This window comes from Peromyscus leucopus, chromosome 4, assembly GCF_004664715.2.
Source record: "Peromyscus leucopus breed LL Stock chromosome 4, UCI_PerLeu_2.1, whole genome shotgun sequence".
In the NCBI taxonomy this organism is placed as follows: Eukaryota; Metazoa; Chordata; class Mammalia; order Rodentia; family Cricetidae; genus Peromyscus; species Peromyscus leucopus.
In genome coordinates this window covers 131,785,733-131,813,670 of record NC_051066.1, presented here as the reverse complement: position 1 = coordinate 131,813,670, position 27,938 = coordinate 131,785,733, and the positions used below count along the sequence as shown (strand labels likewise).

Genomic DNA, 27,938 nt, shown 5'->3' with positions numbered 1-27,938 from the left:
AGCTCAGACCCCGCCCTCCGCCCTCGCACCCCCCCCCTCCATAGCCACTTCCGGCAGGCGCTGCGCTGCTGGGGGTTAGGGCGAGGATGGCGGCAGAGAACGAGGCTAGCCAGGAGAGTGCCCTAGGCGCCTACTCGCCAGTGGACTACATGAGCATCACCAGCTTCCCGCGGCTGCCCGAGGACGAGCCAGCGCCTGCGGCCCCGCTGAGGGGCCGCAAGGACGAGGACGCCTTCCTGGGAGACCCGGATACCGGTGAGGCCCTCTGGCCCCATCCCTGCCCCGCCTTGGGGGGTCCCGGTCCTCCTTCATCTGTTCCGGGCATCCTCTTCCAGTCTCCCATCTCCTCCATCCATCCTTTCATCCTGGACCTCTCCCCTTCTCCCTCAGCTCTGTTAACTGTGTGGTGGGGAAAAGGGTATTTTTGCCTTAGAGGCGTAGGATGCGACACGGGAGAGGATGCAAGGATTGCGGTAGGAAGGATTATGATTACCTGTTAGGAAGAACCTATTGAGAAGGAAGGACTGCTGGAGGGGAGAGCCTATAAAGAACGGCTGTGGTCACCTAGGAAAGGCTTCTCTTTAGTCACAGAGGACAGGATATTAGACACTAAGTCATAGGCTGCAGCAGGAGGGGATGGAGTCTAGATCTTAAGGAGAACTTCACCACAGCTAGGGATTATGGGAAGCATTGAGTCCCGAGAAGAGCTGAGAATCCATCTCTTCATGTCCAGAGATGAGTAAAGAAAATATGATTTCCTTCTGTCTGAGAATTTGGGATACTGGGAGACAAGGGGATGGACTGCATGACCTCTCAAAGTCCTTGGGGACTACAGTGCCTTTGATGTTCTGTGGATTACTCTACCCCTTCCAGAGATGTGGGTCTGGCCCGGATGTTAGCTGGGTTGGTAGGAGCATCTGGTCAGCAACAAGATTTTTTCCCCAGAAAGCAGTCTTCAAATTTTTACTGTGTTCTCAACCCTCTGCAGAAACTGAAGGAGATGGGGGTGGGGGAGGGAGGCAGGACTTGAGAGAGAGCTGGGGGCCAAGAGCTCTCTTAGTATTCCTTCCCTAGTGCTCTCTCTCCTATCCATGTGGCCAAGCTCTATACTCCCCTCCATTCTTTATCCTGCATCCCTATGACCTCTTTCCCTAAACGTCACTTCCTGGCATTAGAGCATCTTTCTGCCTCCCTCTCTGTTTTCCTCCGGGTGCCTGCACTTGAGCTTTATCCCTTTCTGTACTGGTGGATGCTGCTTCGCTGGCCCAGCTCTTCCTGTTCTGTTGTCACTCCTGGCCTGGCAGTTGGCAGTTCTCTCCCACTTTTTGGTCATATGGTTCTGACCAGCAGGTCCCACCAACCTGACTGAATTTACCTGTGATGGGGTATGGAGACTTTGGGTCCTCCAATGTCAGAGCTGCCCATCAAAACTAATTTTCTTGGGGGATTAGCCTTGGTGGTAGAAGGAAGAATGTTTGGGAAAGTATGTGCTGGTGGAACCAGCCATCTGGTCAACCCAGGTTTTCTATTCAGAGATTGAGTAGTGCAGTCCTGACTCACTATATTGTAGTAGGTGTGCCTACCCTGTACTGGGCCTTAGTTTTCTCTTCCAATAAAGAATGCCCATCTGTCCTAAATAACAGATTAGATCTTTGATGTGTCATCTCCTGATCCCTTGTTAAAGCCATTGCTTTATAAAAGTCTGTGGTTATTTACAAAGGCAGTGATGTGATTATTGCATGCCTATAAATCCTCTAAGGGCAGGAATCATAGCTTTTTTAAAAAATTCATTATCCTTTCTCCAGCATTCAGCAGTGTTGGGTCCTCAATAAATAATTGTTAAATGAATAGATGAAAGAGAGAAGATCTCAGGATGAAATAATGACAGGGAATGGAGTTCCCAAAGCTCAAGAATGCCTTAGGGGAGTTAAGTATAGGCTGTGTCCTGATGTGCATGGCAGTTCAACCAAGAGGGGCTGGGGGTGTAACTCAGTGGTAGAACACTTGCCTAGAAATCCAGCCTGACCCTGGTTACCTGAGCTTCTGGGAACTTAAACCTTATCACAAAGGTGTTCACCAAGGTTCCCAGGGCCTTGTCTTGGGGTGCCTTGACGTCATAACAATATAAGCATTTAGATGCCATGTCACTTAGGCCTGTTTCCAAGTCCCAAGAGTCTTTTGGTCCGGCTAGACCAGCTTGTTGGCTAATATGACCTTCTATATTCTCAACCTAGTAGTGCCACCTAGTGGCACTGCCCCGTCTTCTTAGCCAAGACCTTGGTTGTGCCTGGCTAGCCTGTAGCCTGGCACTCTCCAAAATCAAGTGCCAGGCATCCCAAGCAGGCCCCAGAGAAAGGAGAGCTAGACAGCGACCACTTCAGGATTAGGAAATGCCTTTGTTCCCTGTCTTCCACAAGGAAGCCGCGTGAGCCTTCTTCCTCTCCTAGGCATTAGCCGCTACTTATCTTGCGGATACTCAACCTTCAACATTCTATGCCGAAATCAGCATGTCTTCACCACACACTTCCTTTTTGTCCAGTGCCATTCTCAGTGAGTGGTGCTGCCTTTCCGTCAGTGTCCAAAGTAGAAGCCCGGAAGTCACCTTTCAATCTTTCCCTCTTTTCTTCTCACTTTCAAAATGTGACCTGGTTTTCTATGTCCTCCTGCCTAAGAAGTTCCTAAATTCCATCCGAGCACCATGCCACCAACTCGCTAGACTAAGCTACTAGCCTGTTGTGCCTGTGTGACTCCTAAGTTCCTAGCTCAGTCTGCTGCTGCCCTCACCCCAAGTACACTCGCCACTCTGTCCTTCTGATCATGGCACTCCCAAGTTCAGAAATCTCTCCTTAAGGGAATTCAAATCCAGACTAGGCTACCTAGGGATTCAAGTCCAACCTAGGATATATCATAGCCCGTTTTTTAAAAAATATGGAGGAGAAAGAAAATTAAAAGTGTTTTAAAGGTTTATTTATTTATTATGCATACAGTGTTCTGCCTACATGCCAGAAGAGGGCACCAGATCTCATTATAGATGGTTGTGAGCCACCGTGTGGGTGCTGGGAATTAAACTTAGGACCTCTGGAAGGGCAGTCAGTGCTCTAACCTCTGAGCCATCTCTCCAGCCCCCCAAACTTAAATATTTTGACCAGCTACTTTCAGACAGCAACTCCTTGTGCCTCACAAATTCGGGATAATCAAAATTAAACCCACCTTTCTCCTAAAACATACTGGGTTATTGTTTGTTTAATTACTTGGGATTTTGTTTGTTTGTTTGTTTGTTTTTGTTTATTTGGGTTTCATTTGTTTGTTTTGAGACTGAGTTCTTACTCTGTGGCTCAGGTTGGGTTGGAACTCACTATGTAGATGAGGTTGTCCTGGAACTTACTATTGTAACCCACACTGGCCCCAAACTAGTGGCAACCCGGATGTTTTAGCCTCCTGAGTGCTGGGATTGCAAGCTTGAACCACAGTGTCTGTCTTTAATAAACTGTTTTCTTCTGTCCTCAAACCAATCTTTTCCCAATGTGTAATCTTGCTTTTATTAGTGGGATTATTGCCCTGCCATGTACACAGGGCACATATCATGTACTCAAGAAACTTTTCCCCCTACTTTCGGTATTTTTTCCTCAGTATTTAATTTTGCTGAATAAATGAGTAACTTGGTATGCTGGTTGAATAATCTTAAGTAGACTGAGTTGTAGTGGGACCATATTATCTTCATCTGAAGTCATTTTATCTCTTTGGAGAAAACAAATTGAAAGGCAGGTACCTGGAAATAACTAAAGTTAGGTAGTAAGGTTGGATTTTTGCTTATTTGTATTTTGTTTTTGTTTTTTGAGACAGGGTTTCTCTGTGTAGCTTTGTGCCTTTCCTGGAACTCACTTGGTAGCCCAGGCTGGCCTCGAACTCACAGAGATCTGCCTGCCTCTGCCTCCCGAGTGCTGGGATTAAAGGTGTGCGCCACCACCGCTCAGCTGCTTATTTGCATTTTTTGAGACAAGACCTCATGTATCCCAGGGAAATTTTGATCTCCTGATCCTTTTGCCTCTGCTTCCCAAGTGTGGGGATCACAGATGTGTGCCACCACACTCACCTAGCTCATTAGATTGGCTTTGGGGATTGGAAATAGCTACCCGCGCCACATAGCGCAACAGAAAGGGGCTATCACGTGACACCGTCTCCATTCTCCCACTTATTCATGCTATGGCCTTAGACAGATGGTCCCACTTAGCCTCGGATTCTTCATCTGTAAAGTGAGCACAATGGAGCCTAGCTCGTGAAATCATGAAAATACTTCAATGAGGAAATCTATGCAAAAAACCTAGGGTATCATCAGCATCAGTAAATACAAGCTCTTGCTGGGGAGATGGCTCAGTGGGTAAAGCCTGTGCTGGCCAAGTGTGTGGACGTTAGTTCAAATCTCCAGAACCCATCTAAAAAGCCCAGCATGACAGGGCACATTTGTAATTCCAGTGCTTCGACAGTGAGATGGGAGATGGAGGCAGGAACCCGTACTTGTGTACACGACTGCAAACAAGAGCCTCTGTCTCAAGCAAGATGGAAGACCAGGACCATTGCCCAAAGCTGTCCTCTAACTTCCACCCATGCTCAAAGTTACATACAAGAGCATACATGTATGTGCACACACATACATCATACACACACACATACACATATGTCATACAATAGATAAATAGAAGTTCAAAGCCCCTTCTTGCCCTTCTTTTGATACTTCTATGGGGCTAGGAGGGGTTTGTATCCACAGTGGATATTTAACACTGTTTGTTTAATGAATTCTGATTTACAGACTGCTAGTGATGATGTTGTGGTTTATCATGTGTGCAAGCATGACCAAGGGGGATCCCAGGAAGACAAACTTTGGTTTGTTTGGGTTTTGGGTTTTTTTTGTTGTTGTTGTTGTTTTTAGTATTTTATTATGTGGGTGTTTTGCCTGCTTATCTGTCTATCACATGCATGAAGTACCTGAGGATGCCAGAAGAGGGCATCGGATTCCCTGGAACTGGAGTTACAGACCCTTTGTGAGTGTCCATGTGGTTGCTGGAACTCAAACTCAGGCCCTCTGGAAGAGCAGTCAGTGCTCTTAACCACTGGGCCACCTCTCCAGCATGACAGGCTTTTAAAAAAAAATAAAAAGTTAAAAACAGAGCATCATGCACACGTGTGGTGCACAGATATACATATATACAGAATATAAAATTACAATACCATAAAATAATTTAAAAGCAAAAGAGTTAAAGCAAATTAAAAATTATTTGCTTATTGTAAAAAACAAAATAAAATAATGAGGAAAATAAAAGTCCATTTCTTTTTTTCTTTTCTTTTCTTTCTTTCTTTCTTTTTTTTCAAGACAGGGTTTCTCTATGTAGCCCTGGCTATCCTATCTATAGACCAGGCTGGCCTCAAACTCACAGAGATCCATCTGCCTCTGCCTCCTGAGCTCTGGGATTAAAAGTGTGTGCCAACATGCCTGGCCTATTCTTTTTTTATGATTTTATTTTTGACTTTAATTATGTGTATGTGTGGGTGGGTGTCTGTATGTAAGGACAGAAGCCAGAGGTGTCTGATCCTCTGGAGCTGGAGTTATGGACAGTTACGAATGGCCTAGCATAGGTGCTGGGAACTGAACTCCAGTTCTCAGCAAGAACAGTGCACACTCTTAGCCACAGAACAAGCTATCTGGTCCCACCCTCCAGTTCTTTTTGTTGTTTTTGGAGACAGGGTCTTTCTTTTAAGAAGCTCTCTCTGTCCTAGAACTCACTATGTAGAGCAGGTTAGCCTCCAACTCACAGAGATCCTCCTGCCTCTGCTTCCTAAGTGCTAGGATTAAAGGTGTGCACCACTACACCCACTACCCTCCAATTCCCTCCCCCTCCCCTCTTGTTTCTGCTGCTTTTCATACTACAAGTTAGAAGGCCGGCCAGCTTCCAGACAATTCTCCTGTCTCTGCCTGCCATCTTACTGAAGGAGTTTTGGGCTTAGATCTGCAAGCCACCAGATCAAGTCACCAAGCTTGTGTGGCAAGTGCCTTTACACACTGAACCATCTCACCAGCCCTATTCCTTTTGATTTTTATCATTCTGTGTGTATGCACATGTGTGAGAGTATGTGTGAGAATGTGTGTGCAAGTGTGTGCAGAAGCCAGAGGACAACCTCGGGTGTCATCATCAGAAACATCGTTCACTTCCTTTTGAGACAAGATGTCTCACTGGTCTGGAGCTTTCCACTTAGGCTCATCTGGCTGGCTATCAAACCCAGTGACCCTTCTGGACCTGCCTCCCTAGCACTGGGCTTACTTATACGTGCATGGCATAATGTCTGGCTTTTTTAAAAAAGATTTTATTACCTTTAGCAGGCAGTGGTAGCACACGCCTTTAATCCCAGCACTCAGAAGGTAGAGGTGGATCACTGTGCGTTCAAGGCCAGCCTAGTCTGCAGAGTGAGTTAATCCCAGCACTCAGGAAGCACAGGAGGTGGATCTCTGTGAGTTCAAGGCCAGCCTGGTCTAGCACAGCCAGTGCTGTTACATAGAGAAGACCTGTCTCAAAAAACCCAAGAGAAAGACCCTGCTTCAACAAGGTGAGAGGAGAGATGGAAACCCAGAAAAATCCTCTGACCGTCACACCTGCTGTGGCATACACACTCATCTCTGCCCTCTGTCTGTCTCAGTCTATGTCTTTCTATCTTTGTTTCTAATTCTGTGTGTGTGTGCGTGTGCGTGTGCGTGCGTGCGTGCGTGTGTGTGTGTGTGTGTGTGTGTGTGTCTGAAAGACACACAATAATCATCATAATAATAACAATAATAATAAAATTTAAAACTTTTTTTAAAGGAATATAAGTCGGCATTGTGGCTCACATCTGTACTCACAGTACTCAGGAGGGAAAGACAGACAGATTGTCTCAAGTTGGAGACCAGCCTGGGCTACTTAAAAAGTTCAAAGTCAGTTAGGGCTACCTGTCTCACAAACACACACATACACACAAAGTAAATAAGAATCTTAAGTAAGTGTCTTTTCCTAAAAGTGCCCACCATAAATACATTCTAATAATTTTGCACATATTATTTTATCTATGTCTGTGATTTCTTATTTCCATAAAAGATGGAGGTGTGAGTCATGAAGGACCTTAAATACCAAGTCAAAGACCTTGAATTTTTGTCAAGTAAACATGAAAAATATGACAGCCAAAAAAATTTTCTTTGGAGACAGGGTTTCTCTGTGTTGTTTTGGTGCCTGTCCTGGATCTCGCTCTGTAGACCAGGCTGCCCTCGAACTCACAGAGATCTGCCTGGCTCTGCCTCCCCAGTGCTGGGACTAAAGGCGTGCACCACCACCACCCAGCTGACAGTCAAATTTTGTTATCACTCAAACATTTAAACTTATAGAGAACTTATCATGAGTACAGCGACAAGGTGTTAAAGTCATCTTCTTATTTCCTCATTCACAAATATCTAGAACTTTCTGGTCATTGGGGTATGGGTTCAAGTGCAATGGCACCCAGAGGAGAGGACCATGGGATCAGAAAAGGTGTGTGTGCCACTGCAAGTGCACATGGAGGCCAGAGTAAGACCCCGGCCCTTCCTCCATCACTCTCTACCTCAACCCTTGAGACAGTCTCTCACTGAACCAGTGCTGACCTTTTCGGCTAGACTGGCTGAGGAGCTAGCTCTCAGGATCCTCCTGTCTCTGTCTCACAATGCTGGACTGACAGGTGTGTGCGGCCCTGCCCAGCAGTTCATGTGGGTAGAAAAGGAACTGACTTCTGTACCTGGCCCATCTGTTAGGGATGAGCTGCATTATTAGGATAAGGAAGGTGAGGTTCATGGCTTAAAGTGGCTTGTCCATAAGTGGCTTTCAACTCTCCCTCGCCTCCATTCTTATTTTCCTCCAGTCTGTTCCTCACACTTCAGCCAGAGGAATCATTTGAAAACACAAGACAGATGGTGTCTTAGTCAGCGTTCTATTGCTGTGAAGAGACACCATGACCATGGCAACGTTTTTTTTTTTTTTTTTTTTTTTTTTTTTTTTTTTGGTTTTTTGAGACAGGGTTTCTCTGAGTAACAGCTCTGGCTGTCCTGGAACTTGCTTTATAAAGCAGACTGCCCTCAAACTCACAGAGATCCACCTGGACCATGGCAACTCTTATAAAAGAAAGCATTTAACTGTCACCTGCTTACAGCTTGAGAGGGTTTGTCTGTTAGAATCCTGGCAGGTAGTATGGCAGCACACAGGCAGACAAGGTGCTGGAGAAGGAGTTGAGAGTTCTATGTCAGGATCCATAGGCATTAGACACACACACACACACACACACACACACACACACACACACACACACACTGGGCCTGGCACGGGGTTTTTGAAACCCCAAAACCCATCCTCAGTGACACACTTCCAATAAGGCCACACCACCTAATCCTTTCAAATAGGGCCATTCGCTGATGACTAAGCATTCAAATGTGTGAGTCTCTGGGGCCATTCTTATTCAAACCAATAGATGGCTTCACAGTGTTACTCACAACTCTCTAGTGGCCTCTCATAACAGGTCAAAGCCAAGTTCCCAGTGTCTGTAGGACCAGTATACAGGACTGACCTCCACCCTGATTGACCCCCCCCCTCTGTTACTGCCACACCAGAGCCACCAGACCTTAGTCATTTCTTTCAGATGTCAGACTCATCCCTACATTAGGTCCTTTGAACCTGCTGCTCTCTTCCTAGAACATTCTGTCCATAAACTCCTTGTTCTCTACCAGTGTTAGCTTTTTCTTATCCCTTCATTCTCCTTTCAAAAGTCATTTCCTCAGGAGGCCCTCACCTGAATTCCCTGGTAAGCAGTCCTCCTTCCCTCTTAACATTTCATTCCGTGCTCTGGTGTGTGTGTGTGTGTGCGCGCGCGCGCGCGCGCGCGCGTACAGAGGGAGGCCAGAGTAGAACCTTGGATATCGTCCCTTATTGCTGTCGGCCTTATTACCTTGAGACAGTCTCTCACTGAACCAGAAGCTGGCCTTTTGGGGGGAGATTGGCTGGGGAGCTAACTTGTCTCAGGATCAGCTTGTCTCTGCCCCACAATGGTGTCAGGAGCATTTTATGTGGGAGCTGGGGAGTTGAACTCAGGTCTTCATGCTTGCAGAGACCTTAACCCTGAGTACTCTAGCAACGCTCTTACTACTGAGCCAACTCCCCAGCCCCTCATGTTATAGAACCTCCACCACAACTTGTTTGTTTGTTTTCTTTTCCTCCATTGGCCTGAGAACGTATGCAAATGTGGCAATTAGCTGCTCTACTAGCAAAGGCCAGACTTACAGTAGGCGCTTGTATCTATCGAATGAATGGGTGCGTGGAGCAAGGCTGGAAGCCAAGGTAGCTGGCTTGGTAGTTGCCTCCTTGTCCTGCAGGCTTTGATACCCAACTAGGAGGGGATAAGGTTTCCAGGGGAGGCTCAACACCCTCACACTCCTGGCTGTTCTCAGCCCCGGGTACCAGTCTCATGGGTATTTGCTAGAGACAGACATCCAACCTTTCAGCTGGCCAGTTTGAGGTCTTTTTCCACCTGGGGACTGGCTTCCCGCGGGGGGCACTAAGATGTGTTGGGGTGGATATAAACTGAGCGGTGCAGGGCAGTGGGGTTTGTGTGGTGGGCGGAGCAAGGGGGGCCGTGTGGAACGCCCCGCCCTGAGGACTGCAGGGCCAGGTAGGAGGCTGCTAGACCGACACCCAGGCGTCCCACAGACCCGGACTCCTTCCTGAAGTCCGCCCGGCTGCAACGGCTGCCTTCGTCCTCATCCGAGATGGGCAGTCAGGACGGGTCACCACTACGGGAGACACGCAAGGACCCCTTCTCAGCGGCAGCAGCCGAGTGCTCCTGCCGCCAGGACGGGCTCACGGTCATCGTCACCGCCTGCCTCACTTTTGCCACGGGTGTCACCGTGGCGCTCGTCATGCAGATCTACTTCGGGGACCCCCAGGTGAGGGCAGCAGATGGGCAGAGGGGGACTGGGGAGAAGGGAGTGAGGAAAAGCTTGGGAGGGCGATGGGAACTGAATGGCGGTGGTGGGAGCCTGCTAGGAAATGGGAAGGGAAGAGATGGCAGGAGAGAGGAGGGTTCCCAAAGGACATGGCTCTGAGAATCAGGACATGAAGGTCAAAGTTCTAGGTTAAATGCAGGTACTTGAGGGTGGCAGAGAGCCCTACCAGCCCCCTCTTCTCTTGCCTCCCAGATCTTCCAGCAGGGTGCTGTGGTGACGGACGCCTCCCGTTGCACGGCACTGGGCATGGAGGTGCTCAGTAAACAAGGCTCTTCCGTGGATGCAGCTGTGGCAGCAGCCTTGTGTTTGGGGATCGTGGCTCCACACAGTTCTGGCCTGGGCGGGTAAGGAGCTGGGTAAGGACCTGGTGGAGGCCTGGGTCCCTCAGGCCTACCTCTTGTGGCCTGACTGCAGGTTTCTCTTGATTGGAGCTTAAGGCGAAGATAGGCCCGTACTCCTCGCATTTTCTCCTTCTTTAATTTAACTTTGTTTTTAGTGCATTGATGTTGGATCCCCTGGAACTGAAGTTACAGACAGTTGTGAGCTGCCATGTGGGTGCTGGGGATTGAACCCCAGTCCTCTGGATGAGCAGCCAGTGCTCTAAACCACTAAACCATCTCCCAGCCCCAAATTTTCTCTTTGAATAAAGAGTTTCACATTTTCTCCCTGGATGGAGTCAGAATCGCAGAACTACCATAGGGAGAATTGGAGGTGTGTTCAGAAGCGTTCATGGTTCTCCACCAGGAGAGAGATGTTGGGGTGTATAAAATGAGCTACATAGGGGCTGGGGATTTAGCTCAGTGGTCCTCAGCTCTGAAAATAAAATAAAATAAAACGAGCTGCACAGGCAGCAATGGGGTATCAATTAACGCAGTAATGCTCCAACTTTTAGGTTCACAAATTCTTGTGACGCTGATAAAAACTGTGGACTTTGTTCATAGAAAAGATACCCCAGGCTTGAAGTTCTTAAAACCAAGGCTAGAAATTGGACACTCAAAAGCCAGACCCAGCACCTGGACCATTTTAAAAAAAAAAATTTTTTTGATGTTTGCTGTTGTTAAAACATCAATAGTTTTCATAAACATCCAGATTGCTATTTATGAAATAGTTTTCATAAACATCCAGAACAACCAGGAGATCTAGTAACATGGAGTCCACGTCCCCATGTGGCTACAGTTATCTGGAGCTGAGCAAAGCTCTTCCCATGATGGGTCAGGGTGCTGACCACTTTGCTGTCCTTCCAGCTACTTTGTTATTTACCTTCTCTGCTTTCCTTATTTTGTTACTTGGCTGCACACATTTAACTTTGCCACCCCCATCTCAGATGTAAATATGCCACCGAAAAGGAACAAGCTGACAAAATTCACTCTTGGTAGGACCCACCCTCCAGGCCCTACCAACGAAATTCCCCTTTTGGCTTCGCATGGTTTATCCTTACATAATCCAGTCCTGGGGGAAAGGGAGGGTATACCATGTAGGCAGGTGCAGGAAGCTGGCGGGGGTCCAGCTCTGGTCTAGGGAGGGGACAGAACAGCCTGTTCCCCCAGTCTCTGCCTTTTTCTTAATCAGGGATTAAAGTCTCCAGTAACCTGGGCCCCCTACCCCTTTGATTTTACCCTTTGGAGGCTGGCTGAGTTTCTGAATTCCTGCTGGGGAGCCGGCTCCAACCTCTGACCCAATGTGGCCAACAGTCTCACCACAGGGGATTAAGGGAGTGGTGGTCTAATCGTTCCGAAGCCTGACCTGTTCTCATCGCTTTCCACTTTCTGTGTCTTTCGCAGTGGGGGTGTGATGCTGGTACATGATATCCGACGAAATGAGAGCCACCTAATTGATTTCCGGGAGTCTGCACCAGGGGCCCTCAGGGAAGAGGCCCTGCAGAGGTCCTGGGATACCAAGGTGAGGACCCTGGTGAGAAGAGAGAGCCCAGGGGAGGGGGTGGGCGTCTCCCAACATTCCCTCCTGCTAACCTGAGCATTGGTTTGCTGCAAATCTACTATGGGGGTGCAAAATGAGTTGAGCAAAATGCTCTTAGGCTATATCACGACAGGCAGCTTGCCCACCTCCCCATCTAAAATCGTGCACCAGGACCAACTGAGGCGGCTCAGTTGGTAATGACATTTGCCACTAAGCCTGACAACCTAGGTTTGATTTCCAGGACCCACATAGTAGAAGGAGAGGACCTATTCCTACAGGTTGTCCTTTGATCTGCACACACACACACACACACACACACACACACACATACACATCATGGTATATGTACATACTCATACACACACATACAGACACAGACTAATTAAATAAATATAATTTTAAAATAAAATGAACAGAAAGTTTGGATGACTCATAACAGATAACACCGCAACACCTTACTTCTCTGGCAGTCTTACCTGTCTGGAAGAAAGCATAAGGCCACCTTTGAGTACCCGAGATATCACTCAGTTGTGGCCTTAAAGCTCATCTATGGCAGGCTGTCAGTGGTGGCGCACACACCTTTAATCCCAGCACTTGGGAGGCAGAGGCAGGTGGATCTCTGTGGGTTTGAGGCCAGCCTGGGCTACAGACTGAGTTCCAGGGCAGCCAGAGCTACACAGAGAAACCCTGTCTTTAAAAACAAACAAACAAAACCAACAAGAGCAAACAAACAAGCAGACAGACAGACAGACAAACCAACAGAAACCTCATCCCTCTCGCTCTCAGCCTGGTGCCTGTGACTGTGCCAGGCTGGGCCGTATCAGGAGAAAGAAACACTAGAGACAACCTCACTATTTAGTGAGCACAAAGGAGGAAACGGAAACTTGGGAAAGCAGGTGTTTAGTGCCGTGGGAAAAACCAAACACACCCCGAGTTGTCACAGCTCACATGATGGTGGCATGAAGATGAACTGGCTAGACTGAGGTCCTTTGTTCCCCGTTTAAAAAAGACAAGGGTACCCGTTACCCAATGTGAACAGAACCTTACCCAGATTATTTATGTCCTGCCTCTTGAAAGGGTTTGCTTAATTTATTACGTCCTTCAACTATGGCAGACAAAGACCTTTCTGGATTTGCACACAGGAAATCAGGGAAATCAGGCGTGAGGGAGAGGTACCCCCTGGGGAAAGCTAGACCCTCTCCTGGGATACTTGGCCTGTGTCTCTCCCCTGTGCCAGCCATTCCTGGCTTGGGGCTCTGCGGAGTTCAGCCCAGCCCCCCCCTTCCAGTGACCTGGTCTCCTCTCTCCCTCGCCTGCCCGCCTCGCCCAGCCTGGGCTGTTGGTGGGGGTCCCCGGAATGATCAAAGGGCTTCATGAAGCTCATCAGCTCCATGGCAGGTAAAGACCCTCCCCCGGGGACCAGGGGCATCTGCTTACGTCCCTCTCTGGGTGGCCTTCTCCTGTCCTCCTGGGCTCTTCCCTTCCCAACTCCCCTTCCTAATATCCCCTTCCCTTGCCAGGATTCTCCTTCCCAGGAACCCCCCTTCCCCCAGGACCCCTCCTCCTCCCCCCAGGACCTCCTCCACCCCCTGCTCTCCGGCCCCTTCAGGCTGCCCTGGTCCCAAGTCCTGGCCTTCGCAGCAGCTGTGGCCCAAGATGGCTTCAACGTGACCCATGATCTAGGTCAGTGGGGCCTGGAGGTAGGGGGGAGGGTACAAGATTAATGGGGGAGGCCTTTGAGATTTGGGCCCCAAGGAAAGGGCTTCTTTTTTCCAGTTTGCTCCTCAGACTACTTCCCGTCCACCTGGAGGCAGCCTCCAGTGAGAGGATCTGGGAAGAGCCTCTATGTATCCCTGCCCCCCCCATGTCAGGCTTCTGGGGAGCCAGACTCTCAGGGCCAGTCCCCTAGCCCTCACCCACCCCACCTATTACGAGTCTCAGCCATCAAATCCGGTCTTGGCCTCAGCCACCCAGCCTCTCAACCTTCCCCCAGCCCATGCCTTGGCCCAGCAGCTGCCTCCCAATGCGTCGGATCGCTTCCTGGAGACTTTCCTGCCATCGGGCCACCCACCTTTGCCTGGCTCCCTGCTGCGACGGCCCGATCTAGCTGAGGTCCTGGATATACTTGGCATCGCTGGCCCTGCCGCCTTCTACAATGGTGGCAACCTCACACTGGAGATGGTGGCTGAGGTGAGTGTGACGGTTGGAGGTGGGGTGTGCCCAGTGACCCTACAGAAGGGATGTCACCCTCCCTTTTCTGGGTGTATGCATAGTTTCTGGTTGTATGCTTCATACACAAAATTAACTTCTGGCGACAGAAATGAGATCCGTGGTTATTAAGGGCGAGAAGCATTGTCTACTGTGTGACATGAAAAACAAGGGAGAGAGATGCTCTGTCTTGACAGGGACGTTAGGCTTCTCAGGCCAGTGCCAGCTGTACAGGAGTCTGGTCTACTTCTTTCCAGGCCTGGTGAAAACCCGGCCCAGAATCTTCCTGCTCTGTCTGGGATTTTCCAATAACTGATGGTAATATTTTCTTCCCTGGTAACTATCAGGGCTGAGGAGATTGATGTAGGATGGTACCCTCTAATTCCAAACAGGCTTAGTCTAGGGTAGTCATGGATTCTGAGAATACTGTCAAAGAAAAGTTCAAGATCAGGGTGCACAGGCCGATTGAGTGGTACTGTGCACAGGCCGATTGGGTGGTACTATGCACTGGGGACATTTATCTAAACCACTGTTATAGGCTGTGGGGATTACATAGGTGCGTCATTCAGTCATGAAGTACATTCTCTGTACCAGGCACCATAGTTTATTAAACTGCCAGACGCATGACTATAGACTAGTCAAGAAATTCAATGAATAGTTCACTAAGGTCAGATAAGTCAAAAGTTTTACGTACAAGAAAGTACAAAAAAGATTGATAGTAGTAATACTAATTTAAAATTGCCATGGGGCTGGAGAGATGGCTCAGTGGTTAAGAGCACTGGCTGCTCTTCTAGAGGACCAGGTTTGCTTCCCAACATCCCCTGGGCTTACAACCATCTGTAACTCCAATTGGGGGAATCTGATGCCCTCTTCTGGCCTCAATGGGCACTGCATGCATGTGGTGCACAGACAACCAGGCAGACAAAACACCTACCTATACACATAAAATAATTTTAAATGATTTTTAAAAGATTGACAATGAATGTGCTGCTAGAATGGAAGCACATTAATTTGTACAAGGTTGGTGCATTGGTAGGAAAGAGTGCTCAATTATGTTCAATAGGGTGAGTCCTATCAGGATCATTCAAAGTTCAGAGTTTTGTAGGAGCCGTAATATTTGGAGGGGGACCATGCTAAGTCTCAAACCTAGGGCCTTGAGCATCCTAGACAAGCACTCTACCACTGATCTCTACCCCCAGCCCTGGAGTATCTTTAATTGGTAATAGTGAAATGTCAAATTCAGTTTTGATAATTCTTACACATGTGTTACTTCCTCTACCTCCTTTTCCCTTGGGCTGATGGGATCCCCAAAGGACATGCTGCTGGCTACAGAAGGGACTAAAGTTATAAAGAGCTTACATGTCTGAGACATGTATCATGGGCCATAGCCACATGCTCACAGTGATGGATGGACATTTTCTCCCTAACAGGCTCAGCACGCAGGGGGTGTCATAACTGAAGAGGACTTCAGCAACTATAGCGCCCTCATGGAGAAGCCTGTGTGTGGAGTGTACCGAGGTGACCTCTCCCCCAGCTCCCAAGGGCCCCCACTCAGGAGAAGCTTTCCAGTCCATGGCCACATCTTTTTGGCCTGGAAACTCCTCTCCATGTCACAGGAGATAAGCGGAGGCAATGAGCTCCCTAGGCAGCCAACTGGTGAAACATGCCAGAGCCAGCCACCTTCTGAAATAACCATGGGGTCAGTTACCCTAAGTGATTAGGATGTGGTGGTGGTGGGGGGCATCTAGCCAATGACTAAGACCTGGAAGTTTGGGGTTCTGAACACTGCTTTTCCTTTTGTTTTGTGGGGATTTGTTATTTATTTGCTTTTTTATGGTGCTGGGAATTGGGCCTTTCATAGAGGACAAGTTCCCCATGACTGAATTACATCCCCAGATGCTGAGGTTTTCTTGATTTGGGTTCTGTATTGCTTCAACTCTGTCCCCTAGCTCCCTTCTCATTGACCCATGCTTCCTAGGGAGAATTTGTCAGACCAAAGTCCATCTAAGGGCAGAATAAACCTTTAAGACAATCACAGACTTGCCCCTCGTTGACAATAAAGACAACTGAGGTCTAGCAAGGGATGGGAACAATCTGCCTAACTCAAGAAACCAATCAGAAATTCAGGAACCCAAGCCTGTGGCATGAATGCAGTTTATATTTGCCCAAGATGTTGGGCTCTAGGCCCCTCGGGAGTTCTTAGATTCTCTCCTCTCTAGGAAGGACAGGTTACCCTAAGCCCCAGGTGAGATTTCCCCTGAGGTCATAGTTCCAGGCTCCTGTCTTCCTGATCCCTCAACCAGAGGTAGTAGTATATGACACAGAGGGGAGAATATAGCTTTGGAGTCGGGAGGGTCTAGGTGAGCATCAGCTGTACCTCTTGCCTTGAACTTCCCACTCTGAGCCTTGGTTCCCTCCTTAAAATGGAGACAGTAATGGTGTCCACATCTCAGGGCGCCCATGAGGATCTAATGAGATAATGTAGGAAGTTGCCTTGACCACAGTGGACACTGAACACATACTGGGTTTCCTGTTTTCCCTCCCCAGGCTGGGTTGTCTCAGTGGTCTAGGGCCTTGAGTGCTGTAGGATTACCTGATCTCTTCTAGTCCCATAAGTTGCTTCTTATGCCTCAGATTCTGCCCCTCTAGAACAGGGTTGATTCGATGAGTCAGATAGTTGATGCCAGTGTTATGATTGTTCTTTTAATGTCCAACTACTGAATAACAAAGTATGAAGGGAAGGCTGCCACTCCCAAGAAGCTTCAGGTTAAGAGGAATCATTAGGGCCCTTGAACAGTTCCTGACCTGTGGCAGGGATTGAAGGAAGTTCATGGCAAACATGGATTCTGTATACATTTGCTCACCTGTCCCTGCTTTGCCGGTGACCTGTAATGTGACTCTGAGCAAGATACAGATTTAGTATGTTTGCCTCCAATGTGAGTACCACACAGCTCTTAAGTCTTAGTTTCCTCCTCTGGCAGAGGAAGCCAAAGACCAGTGCCTGCTTTCAAGCTCGGCCCCGCCTCTAACCAGCATGTGAACTTCAGTGGGTCCCTTTGCCTCTTAGGGGTTTCCTTGCCTCGTCTAACAAGGGCTATTGCTGTGTGTATAATGGTGGGATGTGCATACAAGATGTGATATATGAAGATGATTTGACTCCTCTCCTGCCATCTGGTCATTTCCTGTCCTTTCAGGCCACCTGGTTCTCAGTCCCCCACCCCCACACACAGGCCCTGCCCTCATCAGTGCTCTCAACATCCTAGAGGGCTTCAACCTTACCAGCCTGGTGGCCCGTGAGCAGGCGCTTCACTGGGTAGCAGAGGTAAGGCCTGCTCTTCCACCTCACCTGGATTTGGGAACACTAGAAATGGGAAAATGGAGTACCTCCTTGGAGAAGGACTAAACACCTTTGAGTTTTCTTAAACATGAGGATCCCCCGAGTGAGGGTGCGGGGAGGGGCCTGGCACCCTTTTCCACATCCCTGCTATGTTTTCAGACCCTGAAGATTGCATTGGCCCTGGCTAGCAGACTGGGAGATCCTGTCTACGATTCTACCATCACTGAGAGCATGGATGACATGCTCAGGTTTGTCCCGGGACATGACCCTGGGTGCTGTAGAAATCGGGGTAGATGTGGGAGAAGGGATCAGGTAAAAAGCTAATGAAGTGTCAGGTCCCTTTCAACGGAACCCTGACTCAGTGTGACACTAGGCACCCCTGGCTGCATCACCTTTCCTGTGTACACAGTGAGTTGGTCAACTACTGATGAATCCTTCTTGACCTCTGAATGTACCTAACCTGTATGGACACAGCTGGTCTCCACTTTGCGTAGAAGATGGAAGTGTGAGAGCAACAGAATAGTCTCCGTTCAAATGCTGTTGTTGGTGGGGCTTTTGAGGGGCTGTATCTTTGCCAGTAGCGCGGTAGTGAGGTTAGACTCTGGTAAGGCTGCCTCTGTTACATCTGCACTTTAACATTTGCTAGCTGTCACTCTGGGAGGGTCACGTAAACTCACTGAGTCTGAGTCCACGAGGAGCCTGGCAGTGCTTTAGCCACTCTGTGAGGTTTTCATGACAATAACCTGTAAATAAATAAAAGAAGAACATGTAAATAGCACATTAACGGGGGACATAGTAAATGTTCGATAAATGCAACTATTATTATTAATTGGCCATAGGAGTAGGAATGGGTTGATTGTTTGACTGCTACTGTACCTGACTTACAGTCTAGCTCCAGGAAAATCAGAAAGCAAAAAATGTGGTTAGTGTAAATTTGTACTATGACTCAACCATCACTCTATATATTGCATTGTGAGCAACGTATAATTTAAAAGCAAAAAGATGGGAATTCGGAGGTTTCAGAGAAAGGGATGCATAGTTGCCAATATAGCAGGAGTAAGTTCAAGAGGCCTCTTGCATAGCATGGTGACTCTAGTTAATGACAAGTCATTGTATTTTGAGTAATACAAAGAGTTTGCTATTTTCACTACAAAAATGATAACTGTGGATTATCACAGTTATTAATTAGTAATATCTCACCATTCCTCCATGTGTATGTACTTCCTCCTCAAAACATCATGCTGGTGGCTTGTGTCTATAATTCCAGCAAACAGGAGGATGAGGCAGGAAGATTGCCATAAGTTCAAGGTCAGATGGGTCTACATAGTAAGTTACAGGTCAACCTGAGCTACAATGTGAGCTACTTTATAGGAAACACATCTAATTGTACCTGTCAGTTTAAAACTATGGAGACTGGAGAGATAGCTCAGTGGGTAAGACCACTTTCAGCACAAGCATGGGGACCTGAGTGTGAATCCCTATTACCCATATAAAAACCCAGCATGGGTGTCTGTAGTTCTAGTAAACTATAACAAAAGTTACTATCGTGCTGGGTATGGTGGCATACACTTTTAACCCCAGCACTCTAGAGGCAGAGGCAGACAGATCTCTGAATTTAAGACCAATGTAATCTACCTAGTGAGTACCAGGCCAGCCAGAGCTAGAAAGAGAGATCTTGTCTCAAAAAACAAAAACCAAAGTTAATATCATTGATCAAAACAAGGGAAAAAATAAGAGCACTGAAAACTAATGAACATCAAAGCATGAAGACTAAGCCTGGCCTGCCGCCCAAGGCCCTGCAGCTCACTGTGTGGTCATCAGCCTTTTGGGTTGAAAACCAAATGAATGTCTTTGGTAGTCCTTGCTAACTTACCATTCCCTAATCACTACAAATAGCCCAACACACAGTTGTTATCAGTGATAATGGAGAACCCTTCAGTTGGCTTAATTTAAGCATGAAAACTTTAGCTCTAAAACATGCCTGCATTTACATGAAATATATGCAACTATTTCAGTTAGTAAATAGTCATTGAGGGCTTATTGTCTTTTCTTTACCCTGAAAATAGAAAACCTAATAACAAATAAAGATCCCCATATACAAAAATCTTCCTTCAACTAAAATATTGCAGCTTTCTCTCCCTCTTCCTCCTCTTGGGACAGAATCTTGCTATATAGCCAAGCCTGGCCTGGAACTCTACACAGTCTAGTTCTGAGATAGCACTTAGAAATCTCCCACTTCTACCTCCTAAGTGTGGAGATTACAGTTAGTCACCACCAAACACTTCTAGCTTCTAACTAAATGTTTTGTTTGGTTTTTTTTTTTTTGCTTTATTAATTTTTTTTAATTTTATGTGCATTGGTGTTTGGCCTTCATGTATGTCTATGTGAAGATGCTGAATTTCCTGGAACTGGAGTTACAAACAGTTGTAAGCTGCCATGTGGATGCTGGGAATTGAACCTAGGTCCTCTAGAAGAGCAGCCAGTGTTCTTAAACCACTGAGCCATCTCTCCAGCCCCCTGACTAAATGTTTTTTAAAACTTTATTTTATTTTTTAATGTTGATGATGATGATGTGTGATACATGTATGCATGTGGGGCCATATTCTTGCCACTGGGTGTGTGTAGAAGTCAGAGGACAACTTTATGGAACCAGTTCTCCCCATCTACGTTAATGTGAGTTCTGGGGATTGAACTCAGGTTGTCAGGCTTGCACAGAAAGTATCTTTACCCACTGAGCCATCTCATGAACCCCATCTAACTAGATTCTTAATGAACTTTAGTTCCAAACTACAAACATTAGACCAAGCCAATCAAGCTTGTTTATTCCAAACAAGTATCTCAGAGCATCCACTGGACCCCAGACACTTTCATAGAAAGGAGTAGAGCCAAATAACTGTGATTCTTGATGGGAACATTAAGTAAAATAAAAAAAGCTGGCCCTGGATTCTGAATAACACCTAAATAAGTTGGTTCAATCGTTATTTTCTGGGAGTTTCCTATGCATTAGCAGTGTGATCTACCATTGCAGGCTTAATATCCCAGTAAAAGAAGGCAGATTTAGCCAAGTGATCACATGAACATCACAGACAGGTGGGATGTAATCAAAGCTGTTGTGTGCTCATTCCTCTACCACCCTCTTTGCAGCAAGGTGGAGGCCGCCAACTTCCGGGGCCACATCAGTGACTCTCAGGCAGCCCCTGCCCCACTCCTCCCCGTCTATGAGCTGGATGGGGCTCCCACAGCCGCCCAGGTGCTGATCATGGGCCCTGATGACTTCATTGTGGCCATGGTCAGGTATGTCAGCTCAGGCTTAGAACCAGTGACAAGAAGTCATTCCAAGCAGGATGGAACCGGGGGCTGGGTAAAGGTGAAGGCAGCCACGGGGCTCACTCAACCTCTCTTCTGCCCACCCAGCTCCCTGAACCGGCCCTTTGGTAGTGGCCTCATCACTCCCTCTGGGATCCTACTCAACAGCCAGATGCTGGACTTCTCCTGGCCCAACAGGACTGCTAACCACTCTGCTCCCAGCCTGGTAGGGAATATCCTCCCAGGGACCTTGAGGCTAGATAGGGCATGCAGCACCATGGATCCTCCTCCCCCCGTTTCCTTTAAGAACATCTGCTTTAAGGAAACAAGATGTTCACTTCATCCCCATCCGTGCTAAATCTGGAGCATGGAGGCTGGTGGGTCTAAGGAATCCTTGTGCCATTCCGTCACGATCTTAGTGTGATTAAGCCAAGTCTTGCCTCCTCTATGGGCAGTGAGACCACTGACCCCTATTTGGTGCTTGGGCTCTTGCTAAGGTTATATAATGCTGGGCTGGTGCTCAGATCTGTGACTGGACACCAGCTAGGGGCCAGGAGGAGGAAGTTAGGTATTACCGTCCCCTTGGAGACCAGCACTTCTACCCTAGCAAGCTTCCTATAGGGCAAAGACACAGAGATGGTCCAATGGGAATTCTGCTGTCCCCATTACCATTTTTTTCGGCTCAGTCTCTTCCCCATTCATCCATCCCAACGTCACAGCTCAGTGGTTCCACGGCTCACTTGCTCTTCCCATGCTAGTCTTCCAGGAACACTTCCTCTTTCACAGACAGCACATGGTTGCCAGGAAGGGACCCATCTCCCAGGAGCTGAACTTGTGGGCCGCGTGGAAGAGCAGTGGGGATATGGTGATAAACTGGTCCTTTCCCTGTGTCGCTCCGCTCTACATCTCCCTTTTCATCTCTGCCCTCTGGCAACAGGAGAACTCAGTACAGCCAGGGAAGCGGCCCCTCTCCTTCCTCCTGCCCACTGTAGTCCGACCAGCAGAGGGGCTCTGTGGGACCTACCTCGCTCTGGGGGCCAATGGAGCTGCCCGAGGCCTCAGTGGCCTGACCCAGGTGAGATGTACTCCATTTTGAGTCTTTTGTAGTCAGGAGCCATGCTGTGACCTGGTCTGCAGATGCCCCACGTATCTCCGGGTTGTTTTTCATCACTTTCCCGGCAATCTGGAGCTATACTACACTGTACCAGGCCTGGGCTGGCCACAGATGGGCTGGGATAGGCTTTATAGTGAAAGTGGGGCCCTAAAGATCTCTGTCTCCTCAAGTTTCAGGGGAAATCACAGGGCCCATAGAATTCAGAAATAATTTAACCTCTGGGCTGCTTGTGTTCTGAAAGCCTCAAGTCCCATCATCCCCTGTTCTGTATCTGAATAGACCACCAGCCCTCTGTGGGGTCTTATTTTGAAAGGAAGGTCCTGCTGCTCTTCAGAATACCTCAAGACAGTTCCATGAGTGCCTTGAACACCTGACACACACCAGGCTCGTGTTTTTGATGAGCTAACTCTGGAATTAGACTCCCGTGAGTTCCGGCCCAAGGGCTGCCAGTCTTCAGCTGTGTGATGCTGGGGAAATCCCTTAACCATCCTGTGCCTTAGTATCCTTGCCTGTGAAGTGGAGATAACAATAGCTAACATCACAGAGTCCTTACTAGGTGCTTGGCTAGTGATGTGTATGTTGACCCCTTTAACAACCGTGGGAGGGATGACTGTTTTGATTTCACAAAGAAGGAAACTGAAGCTCGGACAGGTTAAGAAGTTGGCTCAAGTTCACTGGCTAGTAGCATTGGGTAGGAAGTTCAGTTCCAGTGTCTATCCAACCCCTAACCGTTAAGCTGAAACTACCCATATTGATCCCTAAATCACCCTCACTGTTAACCCTGCCTTCTCAGGGAGAAGAAAAGGAAGCCCCTGGCTAGATTATAGAAGACTAATGCTAGTAGTGCCTCTTCCTTCAACTCTGAAATGGAGTCACGTGGCTGTCAGGTTCCTCCTCCGTAAAATGGGGACAGTTATCATAGGTTTCCAGAGCTATTGCAAGACCTAGATGGCACACCTAGTGTAAGCTTTCTGAAGACTAAAGAGTTTGGACCCAGGATGAGAGCTATGAAGTCTTGAATCATTGTCCCCAGAACAGCTCTGATGTTTTTGCTCCTTGCCTGCCCACAGGTTCTACTGAATGTCCTGACGTTGAACCGGAACCTGAGTGACAGCCTGGCCCGAGGACGACTCCACCCAGACCTGCAGTCCAACCTCCTGCAGGTGGACAGTGAGTGCAGAGCAAATCCTAAAGGATGGGCACAGGGATTGGTGGAGAAGGACTCTCCCAGGGTTTCTCCTGCCTTTCCTTCCTTTTTGTGAAGGTTTGGGCAGGGCGGGGAGGGGGGGGGTTCCCATGACAAATTCCTGTAGAGCTAATATAAGATCTGGGGATTGGAACCACCTTGACATTTCCTGACTTTGTGACAATAGGAAATCCACGTCTCAACTCTTGAGACTTCATTTTCTTCTTATAAAATGAGACAATAGCTGTTTTATGCAAAGTTTCACTCTGTGATGTATGATGAACACCTACTGTGTGCCAAGCATCATCCCAGCTTCAAGGATACTGCATTTATAAGCAGACAGAAAAATAATCAGAGAAATGTGCACCAGCAAAAGAAACGCTTAGGCACAGCATCAGAGTAGGATGATGTAATTGGACCTACAGGGATCGGGGAAGGCTTCTCTTTGGTGACATCTAAGCTGAGATCTGAAGAGTGAGAAAGCCCCTACCATGCCAAAAACTGGGGCAGAGCTTTGTAGACCAAGAACAAGAGCGGAGAACTCAGAGCAGAATTGGGCTTCGTGTTTTTTTTAAGAAATAAAAAGAGACCTAGGTGAATGAGGATGTGCTAAGATCAGAGAGGAGAGCAGGGACCAGATCATGACCTCAGCAGTTTATGGTGAGGAGTTGCCCCTAACAACAAAAGCTTACTTTTGGACATGGTTTAGTTTTATAAATAGGAAAATGTTGCATTTTTGAGTAGTTTTTATTATAATCTACTCCGCTAGTTCAAAGAGATTGAGACAGTCCTTGCTTAGTCAATGTCATCACTGTTTTGCAGATCAAGAAGCTCATGGCGGTTATAAACTAGTTAAAAATCTACCAGCAAGTGGCTTTAGAAGGTTTCACAGAGGAGGTGGTGACTGGCTGAATTGGGAGTGGAAATTTGGCATGTAGTGATAAATGACTTTCTGGACAGGAGGAACAGTCTGTGAACGAGCCAGAAAGGATGGCGTGGGAGAGCATTAGTAAGACCAGCTGTCTCCCAACCTTCTGAATTTACCTAGCACCTTTGTTACTTTACAAAAACTCGACGTCACTCTGCATAATCTCTACAGATGCACTCCTTTAAAAATTATTTGTTTTTATTTTCTGTGCGTTTGTGTTTTGTCTGGGCATGTATGTCTATATGAAGGCGTCAAATCCCCTGGAGTTGGAGTGACAGACAGTTGTGAGCTGCCCTGTGGGTGATGGGATTGAACCTGGGTTCTTTGGAAGAGCAGCCAGTGCTCTTAACCTCTGAGCCGTCCCCTCCCCTCCCTTCTTACTAAGTGTAGTTTGAACGTAAACCTAAATCACAAATGGGAAAATGACATCATTTGCAACAAACAGATGATGAGTAGTTACTTAAAACTCAAATATGTTTAGGTTATCATTATGTGGTAGTGTCTGCAGAAGGCCGGGAGCATCACTCTCACTGTGTGAGAGTTCAGGAAATGTTAGAGACCAGCCTGAAACTTGATCCTTGCCATGATCAAAAGAATGAAAAGTGAACCACAAAGGAACTAGATTTATCATATGATTATTTGATGCTATTCAATAATATGGAGTTTTTAGTGGCTGAGCATGGTGGCACATGCCTTTAATCGCAGCACTCAGGAAGCAGAGGTTGGTAGATCTCTGAGTTCAAGACCAGCCTGGTCTATAGAGTGAGTTTCAGGACAGCCAGAGCTACATAATAGAGAGACTCTGTCTCAAAAAAAAAAACAACGAAACAAACAAATAAATAATAATGCTTTTTCTTAATACCACCTAAAATCACCCTGTCTGGGGACATAAGAAGACCAAATCTTTATAAAGGAACAAGGGAAGTGACATAAAGTAGGCCTGTTGTTGAGGTCTAAGTTTAGAAGTCCTCAACTGAGGAGAGACTGTGGCCTGATTGGCTTTAGGTTGGGGAGGTGGACTGAAGAGAGGAGAGCATGAATCTAGAGAAGCATGTGGGATAAGGCCCAGGGCAGGAGATGATGAAAATCTGGACTCAAACCAGAGGTTAAACAACTACCGTCTTGCAAATATAGACTGAATTTTTACAGTGTGCTGACCTTCTCTAAGCACCAGCAGACAATCACAAACAAGACCACCTGCTCTTTAAAAACCTTAAATTAAGGAAAGAGATACAGTCAATCAGTAGAAACAGTAGTAAATACTTTGGAGGAAAAGCAGGAGGTGTGGGTGCAGTGACGCACGCCCTTAATCCCAGCACTGAGAGGTAGAAGCAGGCTGCTCTCTGTGAGTTCAAGGCCAGCTTGGTCTACATAGCAACTTCCAGGCCAGCAAAGGATTCACAGTGAGATTCAGTCTCAAACCAAACAAAATAAAATAAGATAGCAGGTTATGACTAGGGATGTAGCACAGTTGGTAGAGTTCTGGCCCAGAACACATGAGGCTCTAGGTTCTATTCCAGCACCATATAAACTGGACCTTTTGGTGCTTGCCCTCAATTCCAGCACTCAGGCAGTAGAGGCAGGAGGATCAGAAGTTCAAGGTCATCTTGGCTACTAGGGACATAGGGAGTCTGAGGTCAGGCTGGGCAACATGGAAAAAAGAGGGAGGGAGAGAGAAACTTGGCAGGGACTGATATTCTAGATAATAGGAAAATTCTCAAAGAGGGTGCCTTTTGGCCAAGGACAGGAAGGAAGTAAAACTTTGTGACCCTCCATGGGAAAGCATTCCAAAATGAAGCCCTAGCAGGTGCAAAGGCCTTGTACTTAAGAGACAGCAAGGGGACCAGTATGGCTGGAAGAGAGCTGAGCAAGGCTGAGAACAGAAGGAGCTCAGGAGAGGACTTTAGAGAGGGACTAGGGTCCCAGCTGACGGTGGGCCCTGGAGGCTTTTAAGACCTGTCAGAGCCCAGGAGAGTTTGGGGGGGAGGATACCTTTGGCTAGTGTGTGAAGCTGTAAAGAAAGAAGGACTGGGCAGATGAACATTAAGTAGACTGTGCACTAACCCCCACGAGCAGTGGTGGCACTTAAGAGTTAGGGTCCAGGCCTTTGCCATTATTAAGAATGACTGCTGAGGCTGGGTGTGATGGTACACGCCTTTAATCCCAGCACTCAGGAGGCAGAGGCAGGTGGGATCTCTGTGAGTTCAAGGCCAACCTAGTCTACATAGCAAGTTCCGGACAGCTGGAACTACATCATAGAGAGACACTGTCTGGAAAAAAACAAAACAAAACAAAAAAATCAAACAAACAAACAAATTACTGTTTATCATTGATCCCTGGCTGTATGTATGGCTCCGAGCTCAGTGCTTTCTCCTTTATCTCCTTTTGTCCCTGCAACAACTTTATTATTATATTATATATTATTATTATAGGTTCTCTATAATCCCCCATTTTGTGCATGAGGACAAGGAGGCTCGCAGAAGTAAAGCAATTCTGCAAAATCACACAGTTCCTGCTGCTGAAATAATCAAGACTACGAGTCCGATCTGACTGTGAGGTTCCTGAGTCAGTGCTCTAAATATATGTTTGGGGGGGTGGGGCGAATGGTTTTCAGGTGAGTTCACCGAGGAAGAGATTGAGTTCCTGGAAGCCAGGGGTCACCACGTGGAGAAGGTAGATGTCTTATCCTGGGTCCACGGCAGTCGGAGAACCAACAACTTCATCATCGCTGTGAAGGACCCTCGGAGCCCAGATGCAGCCGGAGCCACCATCCTGTAGAGCATTGGGGTGGGCGGGATCTCTGCTCCCCGCCTTTGCATGTTCCCAGAGTCCCTCTTTCTCCCAGGTTTGGTCTCAGGGGGACCCCATGGATGCCTCAGATCAGGGGCCAGAGGGGATGCTTAGCCAACCCTATCCCAGAGTAACTGGAAAATTCTCCAACTGGAGGCCTTTGGTGGTAATGGTGACGTCAGCGTCCATGACCAGGCAGGCAGGTCCTTGAGGAGTCAGATTGTCTGTCTGTCTCTTCTCCTCTCTCAGCCATGCTGCCCTTGAGCTTAGGGATGTGCTTGCAAACTCTTCTCAAGGGTCTCACAACCCCAACACCTTCAGACTGGTCTGACCTAGGCCTTGTCTTCCAGCTCCCTTTTCCTATACCTGGCCCCATTTCTTAAGTGACTAGGATTTTTTTTAAATAGGCCATCACAGGGAGAGGTAATCCTCCCCTTTCCACCAGGTTGAGGCAGGGACCTTGCCTTTGAAGGTCCCCAGGCAGTTGGGTAGGGGTGGGGGTGGGTATCAGCTCAGGGGCTTCCATTTGCAAAGGGGAATTAAAGAAAGAATATTGCTTAACCTTGACTCTGGCTTGATCTCTGTCTAACTGATGGAATTGCTTTCTCATAGCTGTGATAGAACGCCTGACAAGTTGCAACTTAAGGGAGGAAAGACTTAACTTGGCTTGCAGTTTGAGAGGAACTAGTCCTTCAGGCCGGGACAGCATGACGGCAGAACAGCTCCTAGCTACGGCAGAGGAGCTTGCTCACACCTAGGTGGGTCAGGAAGTAGAGACAGCACTAGAATGAAGGGGTCAGTAATTACACCTCAAGCCTTATTCTCCAGAGACCCTCTTCCTCCAGCTAGGTCCTACCCCACCCCAGGGGTTCTCTAACCTCCAAAAAAAAAAAAAAAAAAGTCAGAGTGTAGCACAAATCTTAAAAGGTCTTATTAATAAAAACAAACCTGGAGCCAGGTATTGGGGTGAATGCTGAAAGATCAGAGAAGCAGAACAGGCCACAGCTAACCTCACCTGGCCAGTTCCTCAGCTGATGCTATTCCTCAGACTGGAAGCCTCTGAGTCCTCATCCGAATGGGTCTCAGCTGAACTGCTACTCAAAAGCCTAAAAG

The 27,938-nt window shown here is 47.6% G+C and overlaps 1 protein-coding gene across 4 annotated transcripts; it reads left to right on the top strand.

The window, feature by feature from the left end:
- Positions 1-25: 25 nt before the first annotated feature.
- Ggt7 (gamma-glutamyltransferase 7) lies at positions 26-27,392 on the top strand. 4 transcript variants are annotated; one of them, XM_028888911.2, is made up of 15 exons: positions 26-255; positions 9,744-9,979; positions 10,232-10,383; positions 11,821-11,938; positions 13,287-13,354; positions 13,566-13,639; positions 13,950-14,146; positions 15,595-15,682; positions 17,359-17,486; positions 17,661-17,749; positions 20,646-20,795; positions 20,916-21,033; positions 21,745-21,882; positions 22,992-23,084; positions 26,650-26,810. In XM_028888911.2, exons 1-15 carry the CDS (start codon positions 87-89, stop codon positions 26,710-26,712), a joined length of 1,881 nt encoding a protein of 626 aa, XP_028744744.1. In that variant the 5' UTR covers positions 26-86; the 3' UTR covers positions 26,713-26,810. The 4 variants fall into 4 exon arrangements, with proteins under 4 accessions (XP_028744744.1, XP_028744742.1, XP_037061239.1 ...); XM_028888909.2 differs by having other exon boundaries at positions 27-255; positions 22,992-23,091; positions 26,650-27,392; XM_037205344.1 differs by lacking the exon at positions 26,650-26,810 and adding an exon at positions 26,468-26,643 and having other exon boundaries at positions 27-255; positions 22,992-23,091.
- Positions 27,393-27,938: the final 546 nt, after the last annotated feature.

What these genes read in the sequence shown, in the direction of transcription:
- Ggt7 (XM_028888909.2), top strand. Translation starts at nt 87, where the DNA reads ATGGCGGCAGAGAACGAGGCTAGCCAGGAGAGTGCCCTAGGCGCCTAC. An exon ending in TCTACTTCGGGGACCCCCAG is followed by an intron (nt 9,980 to 10,231) that starts GTGAGGGCAGCA and finishes CTTGCCTCCCAG; the next exon opens with ATCTTCCAGCAGGGTGCTGT. An exon ending in CAACCTCCTGCAGGTGGACA is followed by an intron (nt 23,092 to 26,649) that starts GTGAGTGCAGAG and finishes AATGGTTTTCAG; the next exon opens with GTGAGTTCACCGAGGAAGAG.